This window comes from Anneissia japonica, unplaced genomic scaffold, assembly GCF_011630105.1.
Source record: "Anneissia japonica isolate Jap-2015-1 unplaced genomic scaffold, ASM1163010v1 scaffold287748_len1686314_cov196, whole genome shotgun sequence".
Taxonomy (NCBI): domain Eukaryota; kingdom Metazoa; phylum Echinodermata; class Crinoidea; order Comatulida; family Comatulidae; genus Anneissia; species Anneissia japonica.
In genome coordinates this window covers 1,114,356-1,125,401 of record NW_022727190.1, presented here as the reverse complement: position 1 = coordinate 1,125,401, position 11,046 = coordinate 1,114,356, and the positions used below count along the sequence as shown (strand labels likewise).

The 11,046-nt window shown below is 34.6% G+C and overlaps 1 protein-coding gene across 3 annotated transcripts in view; it reads right to left on the bottom strand.

Annotated features, from left to right (window-relative positions):
• LOC117113575 (solute carrier family 46 member 3-like) overlaps positions 1-5,229 on the bottom strand; it is a 9,401-nt gene extending 4,172 nt beyond the window's left edge. For 2 of the 3 annotated variants that reach the window (XM_033256954.1, XM_033256955.1), the window contains exon 1: positions 4,129-5,228. In XM_033256954.1, the coding sequence (XP_033112845.1) occupies positions 4,129-5,128 (1,000 nt within the window). In that variant the 5' untranslated portion in view covers positions 5,129-5,228. Of the gene's footprint in view, positions 1-4,128 lie in introns of all 3 variants that reach the window. The other variant, XR_004446232.1, reaches the window with a different exon arrangement.
• Positions 5,230-11,046: the final 5,817 nt, after the last annotated feature.

Genomic DNA, 11,046 nt, shown 5'->3' with positions numbered 1-11,046 from the left:
AACTATTACAAAGTTAACCCAACGACAAAACAAAATAGTGAAATTTTGCTTTAAAATACCAATTTTAAAGCAAATTTTAAAGCGGGGTATGGGAAACATGTTTATGTTTTTAGTCACTTTTAGGGTTTTTTTTCTATAACTGTGAAAACTGACAGGACCTTAGTTAAATAGTCACCCATTATAGTCGTTCATTGGTGGCCCAAGGGGATCTGATGGGGTGGGTCCAAACACAGGGCCGACTAGACCCTCGGTCAGAGTACCGGAAAAAAAACATCCCTGGGCTTATGGGAGAGTTTTTTTTTTTGTTTTTTTTTTTAGCTTAGTATGGCCCAAAATTTTGCTTTTAAACCAAATATAAGGGATTAGCAATCAAAATATTTTTTACGGATAAGTAAATCATTATTTGTGGTGTGGTGGCATCGGACGATGGAAGTCTAGGCGTGTCTGACGGGAATTCCCACCTCCCAAGCAATTTTGGAATGATGACGTCAACACACCAAATTCCAAGACTACAACAATCAAAATTAAAGGAAATGTTAACCTATTTAAATTTAATCTTTGTACACTACATTTTTCTTCATTATCATTATTATACTATTATGTTCTTACTTTATAATATTATTAATATAGTATATCATTATTCTTATGCGTTTTAAAAAAAATTATAGTTTATAATTTACATTAATATTAGCGTTAGTACAGTTATTCTTACTATACTGATGTCATTATTATTATTATCATCATCAACTTCCTCATTGTCATTCCCATCCTCATTATAATCCCCATTATATGGAGGATGTTAATGATGAGGAGGAGAAGAAAGACGATGAGGATGATGGTGAGGAAGAAGATGATGGTGATTATGATTGATGGTTGTTGATGATAATGATTATGATGATGGTGATGAGAATGATAGAAAATGATTGATGAGAATGATTATTTGATTTGATTTATTTTGCATTCAATATCACACACATAACAATAACATTTAGAGAACGAACATAAAAAAAAGAGATGAATCATTAATTGAATGCCTGGGTGACCCATTAAGTCTAGTGATTGTACACCAGACTTATTTCCAATGGGGTCCAGAAGCAATGGTAATTATTGCACAAGAGCGAATATTTACAGATAGTGATCTGGCAAGGTTTAGAATATATAGTAAACGATATAAAATAGGTAAACATAGGCCAATTTAAAATAAAAAATTGAGATGATGATGAATGATAAGAATCATCCCTCTTACCCTCACCATCGTCATCATCTTCATTCTCGTCCTCCTCACCATCATCATCATCCTCATGATGATGATGAAGAGGATAATGATGAAAATGATGATGGTGATGATGATGATGATGATGATGATAATGAGGATGATGGTAATGATGATTATGGTAATGATGAAGTGAGAATGACGATGAGGATGATGCGGTTGATAAGTAAGGAAGATGATGAGGTAGATGAGGATTGATGATGGATGATGATGAGGTAGAAAATGTTTTGGATAATGATGAAAATGATGATGGTAATGATGATGATGATAATGATGATGATGATGATGATGATGATGATGACGATGACGATGACAGTAATCAGGATGATGATGATGAGGATGACGATAATAATGAGGATGATGGTAATGATGATTATGATTTTGGTGATGAAGATAAGAATGATGATGAGGATGATGCGGTTGAAAAGTAGGGAAGATGAAGAGGTAGATGATGATTGATGATGGATGATGATGAGAAAGAAAATGATGCTGATAAGGATGGTGAGGATAATGATGATAATAAGGAGGAGGATTAGGATGATGAGTTTGATGATGATGAAAATAAGGATGATGATTATGATTGATGATAATGGTTGTTGATGAGGATGATCGTGATAATGATGAGTATGATTGATGAGAATTATGATGTTGATGAGGTTAATAATGACGAATGATGAGAAACATTCCCTCTGCCCCTCATCCTCATCTTCATTTTTGTCCTCCTCTTCATAATCATCCTCATGATGAGGATGATGATTGATAATTATAATTAATAAGGATGATGATGTGGTTGATGATGATGAGGACAAGGATGATGATGGATGATGATGACAGATGATGATTGTAATGAGGATGATGATGAGGATGATAATGACAATGATGATAATAATGAGGACTATGATGATGAATGATGGAAGAGTGATGATAAGGAGGATAAGGATGAGGTTGATGATGATGAGGATAAGGTTGATGATGATGAGGATAAGGATGATAATGGATGAGGATGATTAGTAGGATGAAGGTGGTGGTGATGATGATAACGATGATTGGTGAGGATGGTGATGAGGGTGACGATAATGGATGATGGACCAACTTTACGTGTAAATTTAAACAATGTAGACTGGACCCATTTTACGCAAAAATATTAAATTTTCTTAAATTTTACCAATTTTTAGCTAAATTCGAGAAATATGGATCCATTTTATGCATAAAATTACATAATTTGCACCCATTTTTAAAATGTGCACCCATTTTTTTGTGGACCCATTAGAAAAACGGTGTGGGACTGTCCCAACTGTGCAAATAGCTGGCTACGCTATTGATGATGACGAGGATGATGTTGAATGAGGATGAATATGATGATGAGGATGATGATAAAGAAAATGATGAAGGATGAGGAGGATGAAGATTATGAGGTTGATGATAACGACGATAGATGATTGATGAGAATGATGTGATGAAGATGAGGACGATGACGATGGATGAGTATGATGTGATGATGATGGTGATGATTACAACGATCGATAACAGTAAGGATGATTATGATGATTAGACAACAATGAGAATGATGATGACGATGACGAATATGATTAGGATGATGATGACGGATGATGATAATACTGATGATGATCAATAGTGGTAATAAAATATAAATAATATTATTATATAACAGTACTAACAATGTAATTCATTTCAATAATAAAATATAATTTTAAAAGAACAAGAATACAATATAGTAATATATAATATAATAATACTAATAATGATTAATAATGATAAGAATAATAAATAAGCATAATACTACTATTAAAATAATGATATTTATATATTCTATATGTGTACATTGCTTTGATAAGATTGTATTTTATACTTTGAGAATAATAATAATCTTACAAAAATAACCATTTTCCCCGCCAAGATAAACGCCATCTTGGAAATTGGCATTATGATCATTTCAATCAAATTTGATAAAGACAGTAAAGAGTAAGTAGTTAACATTTATAACAAAACTAGAAGTGACTGAAATAATGCCATAGTTTTTTCAATTTACGCCGATCCATGTCCAGAAATTGAATTGTTGGGTATTTTCGCTATTTCTTTTTCCAGTAGGTTTGTATTCTGATAATTATTATTATAATATATATATATACAGTATATATACAGTATATATACTGTCTCTTATATATATATATATATATATATATATATATATATGTATGTATGTATATATATATATATTTTATTTTTGTATGTATAACGTTGTTTTGAAATTGCTCTGATAACAATAAAGTTAATTTTACATTATAAAGATGTTTTACCGCCAAAATGGCAGCCATCTTGGAATTTTTTGTGATGGCGTTATCATTCCGATTAATTTTTTTAACGAGAGTGAAGAGTAACTATTTAGCCAAGTTCTAGTTACATTTGATATACATAGCATATGTATAAAGTGACTAAAACATACATTTATTTCCCCTATCCCCATCTTAATTAGTCCAAAATAGGATATTTCATGTCAAAATTTCAAAGTGCTATAAAAAAAAGTTGCCCAAGCTCTAAGAATGGGGATTTTTTTTTCTGAGACATTATATGATATACTGATTCAGAAAAACCAAAAATAAATTTTCCTTTACTTTTTTCCCGCTAATTTCCGACTGCACCCAGGCTATTATGGAAGTTGATAAAAAGTGCATGATGCTCTGTTAAATACATTGTGTTAATAGAGCACCGTGTCGCTTTTAATACTGCCAGTGTACAATAACCAGGCGTGGGTGGATTCAGTCCTCTCTAGTATTCACGTTAGTGATCAACTCACTAGAAACCATGTATTCGACCAAAGAGTTCCCGTAACTTACCAAGTGCTGGACTAAATGACATCGCAGCTGAATAATACGACAATAACAGGAATGAAAAACAAAATGGTTCACCAAGAAAATGAACAATCAGCAATCCGTATGGCGAGTTTGCAGTTGTAAAAGTCATTACAATGAAGAATACAAAATTAATAATATAAAATGTTTTTCTATACTCCACATCTTTTTCAGCCAGTACATTCTTAACACCGTTTATAGATCTTGTCAAATTTTCTTTAAATCTGGTTTTGAGGAGAATAGTTTCCCGGAGCATATATGGTATCGATGTGTAAATAATTGCCATAGAGGTAAAACAAACCGAGATAGTAAACGTAATCGTAAAATCGAGATAATCAACGAGAAATCCTCCACACAATTGACCAATACTTAGCGAAAGCAATAAAACACACTCACATACAATTATTCTCGGTGTTCTGTTTTCTTTTGTAGTAACGTCACATATGTATGTAAAACAAGAAGCATTGAAGAGAGATGTGGCTCCACATAATCCTCTTACAAACGATGAGGCGATTAAGATTTCTAGATGAAGTTCAAAATGAGCAACAAGTGTCCAAGTGATGAAATTAATAAGAGTTCCAGCGGAAGATGTCAGAATAGCGAACCTTCTTCCAACAGAGTCGCTCCATGCCCCAATTATTACGGTCATAAATATCGATGGTAAAGCGTAGGCTAGTGTAAAGTACATCAACCACTCCGATGTTTCGGCCTGAATCTCGCTTTGCAACTTACTCTGTGCGTTGGACTCGTTCACGGAACACGTTCCATTTTCAGCGTTGTTTGGCAAAGTGTAATTATGGAGGATAGCAATTCTTCCTTGAATGAATTCTGACTGAACACCATAAAATATACCATCTGCCATCATGAAACCTGCTATAACAGGTTCTACCGTAACTAGTCGTGTGTTTCTGATGACTGGGCTAGTCAATGACCGATAGCCATTGGTTGCTTTAACGTCAACTTCTTTATTTACTGATTGTATCATATTAAACTATAATATATATACCGTATATTATATATATATATTATTATATATAATATATTATTATATAATAATAATAATAATAATAATAATAATAATAATAATAATAATAATAATAATAATAATAATAATAATAATAATAATAATAGTGTGGTTTTATATAGCGCACATATCCATCTAATGTTAGATGCTCAGGGCGCTTGATATATGGACTAGGAACTCGATCAATCTTTCGCTGGAACTCTTATATTAAGTCTTTTTCTCATTTGGATTAGTATCTGAAACAAAAAATATAAATTTCCATCAATTTTGAATATTTTATTTGGATTCGATTTAAATAAGTAAAAATAAGAGAAGGAGAAGAGAAAGTGGCAGCTTATGATGGTGTTGGCATAAGTGGTGGATCAGTTTGAGTGTGTGTGATAGGGTAGGACTCAGGGCCGTAGCCACGAGAATTGAAGTGGTCAGGCTGCGAGCGAAGCGCGAGCACTGATGATTGGGGCTAGGGGGCCGCCAAGAGCCCCAGGTCGGGGTTCAGGGTTCCGGGGCCATTAAACCATTAAACTGTGATATTGTAAACCATTAAACTGTAATATTATTAACGTTAAGCCATTATACTGTAATATTATTAACTAAGACCAATCAACACATAACATAAAACATCATATCAAAATTATTATGTTTAATCTTTCCTTGTCGGTGCTTGCATAAAACGTGATTTGGATCTAACATGTGTATAATGATATTGATACTGTACAATATTATGCTAAAGATTTACTGAGTTGACTTCCTTATGTCGTGGTCATATTAGACTGTAATAGTATAAAAGTCCATTCAACAAACAACATAAAACATATAAGTTCTCATGTCGGTGCATGCATAAAACGTAATTTCCTAAAATTTGGATATCTGAGATTGACAGACAAAAATTCTCTATAATATAAATTTAACAAGTGGACTTCGTTGATTTAAGGAAATATATATGTATATTGTGATACGCAAAGTTTAGGTTAGAAGTTTAAAAGAGAGTACTTCCTTATGTTGTGGTCATATTAGACTGTCATATTAAAAATCATTCAAAAAACATACATATCAAAATTATTAAGTTAAACTTTCTACTTCGGTGCATGAATATAACGTCATTTTGGGATATATGAGATTTACATAGCGTTTGAGAATGTACTTAATATAAAACCTTAAATATTTTACATTTTAATTAGCAATCTATCAGAAATACGGGGATTGGTTATACTGTAAAGCCTTCTGAACCCCTGCAATACTAAAACTGGGATGCAACAGGCAGTGAATATTCCATTTTGATTTAGTGTAGATGTTTTTTTTATAAATATTTTTATTTTATTTGAATTCTATTCATTTTGTATGATTCATATGTTATATCTTCCACAGAGATAAATGAATGCCTGAACTGATATTTTATGGGTTTCATATTACTTTCTATACAAAACAGATATCATAAATCGTCTATTGTCCGACTGTGTGCATTGAACATATGACGACAACGATGATGTCTCCAAATTCCCACCCGTAACTTAGGCTACCGGCCTCGCTTGACACTTCACATCAAAGGGCCTGTTAATTAATCTTGCACAGCTTCCTCCTCATCATCATCATCTTTTTCATCATCATAATTATTAATTGTCCATAGCAAAGTAAGGAAAAACTATGAATTCAGAGTGTATTCAATAAGACGTCTCATAATGCACGAATTTCAAAGCATCTACAAAACAAAAACTTTTCGAAGGAAACCTGAAGACTCCCCCACCCCATATCTAAAATTTGTCTTCCAGCGACAAAACAAGCTAGTTCTCTTCTCATGACCTCTTCCACCAATGGGAAACCATTTTTGCGATAGCCAGGGTAAACTCTGGATCCGTGCTTGACAATATTTAAGAGAAGTGCTTAAAAAAAGGTATATTTACAGTATATTTATTCACAGAAAATAATGTTGCTTACTAGAACTATCAGGAATAGATATACAGATAAAGGCATGTTTTTTGTCTTTGCTTGGTAATTTAGCGAGGAAGTGAATAATTATATGTCCTATGGAACTTTAGTCTGAATTTCTGCAAAAGCTCACTATGTGTAGTAACTGACCTACTTGATTTGGATAAAAGGTAAGTCTATAGACACTAAATTTCAACTGAAGAAATAATGCATCCTAGTTTCTTAATCACTCATAAATTTTACACTAAAGAGAAGAAAATAATGTAAACTATTACGGTTCCTGCGTTATGTCAAAGAGAGAGTAGGTTGAGTCTAAACATACAGGTGGAATTTAGCCATTTTTTACTATTCAAAACTTAAATAATCAACTTGTGGTCTGTCAAAAAGTCCGGTTCCTACGGCCCTGCCCTAATGTGGTAGAGGTGAGCTCATGGACCCGGGGACAAGAAATGTTCTGTAGTTGAGGTACAGGGATCAGCGTAGGCCTAGACAAAAGAAAAAAACCTAAGCAGACTTGTGGTAAATACATTTTAAGAAAAAAATCCAGATGTCGGGAATGCACTTTCTTGCATTCTGAGAAGTATGTTAATGACTTTGTAGGCCTGTGAAGCACCGTCAAAGCTTTGTCGTGTATAGTAAAATGGTCGAGCTTTCCCGATCTATGAAGTCTTCCTGAAGGGGTCCTAATCTACTCCCACCCACGCCTCTGGCATAAACTCCGATAAAGTTAAGGTGCCGAAGGGTTCCGAAAAAATATAGTGGTTCTGTTCTTCTAAAAGACTCGTTGCTCCTCTCAAGCGAAAAGCATTTTTTGAGGACATTGAGAAACTCATGACTGACAATGGGGCTCACCATAACACAGCAATCAGAATTCATGGGATGTGAAGAACATAAGCGAAGACGGCGCGGCAGCGAATACAAAGAATAACGCCCAGTATTGGTCCAAGGGCGAGGTATATTCCCCACCTCCACCCACAAAAAAAAAAATCAAAAAAAAAATCAGCAGTTCTGACGTTTAACTATAGGATGGCTATAACTACAGTAATCAATGTAATCTATTTATCAACTTTTACAATCCGCTTTACTATTGGATGGGCCAGACTTGCGGTTTGGGGTTTACTTTTTTGTGGGAGGTGGGGAGCGTGCGCCGCATACTCTCCCTCTAAATTCGCCTCTGTGTTTTTAGTACCGGTATCATTAAATAGGTCTGCATTTTATCATTATGAAAGATAATCTTGGCCTAGGCTAGTCTGAAACAGTTGTGTGATGAAGCTTTGATTGAGCTGCCATACTACACCAGCGATGGCTAGTCATTGGAAACTCATGACCTCAACAACCTTAGGCCTACTGCTAAAACGGATCGATCACTTAGGCCTAATAATAGAACAGAATGAAATATAACTTAGCTCGAAAAGTTGAAAAATTACGAATCAGATCTTTAAAACCCGTACTTTTGTCTGAGTGCCTCCACGTAGCATAGACGCTTAGTGAATCAGATCTTTACTACCCGTACTTTCGTCTGAGTGCCTTGTCACGTAGCATGTGACGCTTTCATACGTAGGCGTTCACAAAGTTTATTATAGCGATAAAATCTGAGATAATCAGTAACTCAGTACACATAACCTTTCACGTAACAGTGTAATATATATCTCAGTACAAAATATACTTTATCACGTGGGAAAATAACCGTAGCACTATAATTAATCTATCAATATAACACATAATATATGCATAATATTTTTTTTTTCGTGGATAGACATAAAATATGACATGACTGTTACTGAATATTTATGCTTCTTCTAATTCGATTTTCACACAGATGGTCCTCACAAGGTAACAAGCAGCCGTACGTACTATTGAAAACAATTGACAGCATAGTGAAAGTGTGGTGGCACTTGGAAGAAACGATTTAAAAATATTAAACACTATACAGTACCTATTCATATAAATGTACATTATACTTGCAGTGGACCAGCGTCCCTCCCAGTCACTCTCATCCGCTTCACTCTACGGAAACTGGGGATAGCTGCCCTGAGCCATAGTGATTCGGCAAGGACTTACTAATACTTTTTACACATAGGCTTACACGCTACAATCTATTAATCTGAATTACCACAAAGCATTCTCCTGTATCTTACCATTAATAGGCATATCTATCAATATATATAATTGCTATAATTATCGTGGGTGCACATCAACCAACCAAGGACGTTTAATTGTACAAGTAAATACCCTTACATCAACGGTCTAGCTAAGTGTATCTATTTTATATATATTAATGTGATTTATTCTTTGTGGTACACGTGAACGTTAATTTTCAATATGATCTTTACGTACTCATTCCATCGTAAAACAGTAAATTATATAGGCCTAGTATTATAGCCTATCAAACTGTCTGTGTCCGTCATTATTAGCAGGATTATACAAACATTATGAATAGATCATCATGCACTTTTAGTTTAAAGAAACGAAGATTTGTGGTTTTCTCCCAAACAGGGGTTGTCCGATCCCCGATGAGAGGAGGAATGACTCTGACCACACCACTACCGCCACTCTTAATACTTTGGTCAACCATCAACTCGAAAAAAAAAATTATTTTAGGCCTATGTATTTTGTTGTCTAGGGGACTGACTTCGAGCTCAGACATAACGCTATTGATTATTTGATTAGTATGTGCTTACATGGAATTATGCACCTGTACCTATAGAATTTATTTGCAATTGGTGTTATAAAAAATAATTTGGCCATTAGGTAAACCTGAAATAATTTCCGCTATAAACATTTAGATGGTCATTTGTATTCCACTACAATTGAGACCCGTGGTAAATCAGTATGTATTACATTTATGTGTAAAAACGTCAGGTTTGATCTTTTTGTGTATGTTTCAATATTCTAAAAGAGTTGGTTCATGATTTGCCGGACGGGGAGTCCAATGTCTCTGGCGGGGGTGGGTAAGGTAGGCGGTTTTCGGGCGAGGTAGGCGGTTTCCCGACGAGTGGACTGCCCAGAACCGCTCAATTGGATTCCAAGGGGCTAAGCCCCGAAAGCTTTAACATTAAACTTACGGATTTAAAAAGACTTATGCAATCGATTTAGAGTCTCACAAACTGCAGAATTACACAATTCTTTCCCCTGACAATTAATCTGTGGTTTTTCACTTCAGCAAGGGTAACGGGGACGGGAAACTTCTCCCTGACGTGGTTCATTCCCCCATCTACCCATGATGGCGCTTTTCCTTAAGATTCTGAAATTTGGTGTATAATTTACTTTGGTTTAATGTTACTTGTGCTGATTTAGTTTCAACAATCCTTAGGGGTTTTAATTAAAGCTTATTTTGAGTATTCACATTTGGTAATGTTTGATGACATTTGAACTCGACACCCATAGCATTATTCCATTCTGTAATTGATAAATTACATACCCAACAGGATGCGAAAGTGTTGAGCCGCTTCACAGGACCCCAATAGAAAATACCTGATGGTTTTCTTAGGCTCTCCTGGCCAATGTATGTTATTTTATTTTGTTTTTTAATAATTTTCTTTTACATTCGAAATTGTTAACTTTTCGTGATTTGTTTCTCTTGTTTGTTTCTCTTGTCTGTATTTCTAATATTGGCCGGATATATGAATGAATGAATTAGAACCTCACAATTCTCATTTTTCCGAGTTCCATTAGCCTACTCATTTTCAAAATTTAAGGATGGTTAAGTTAGATATCGCTTTCGGTGGAGATTCTCATGGGTTATACCATTATTACGCGTTTATTAAAAAATTATATTATTACTGTATCAGTTTATGCTCAGTTTATGTTTGCTTACAAAACACCCATGTGCTACATCAACACAGGGTACAGAAGTCAGAGGCGGATTCAGCCCGGTAAGAAAGAGGTGCCATGAATGCGCAAAATAAGGGAGAGTCTCAGGGAAGAGCCTCTAGTAAGGGTGCAAGGGATGAATA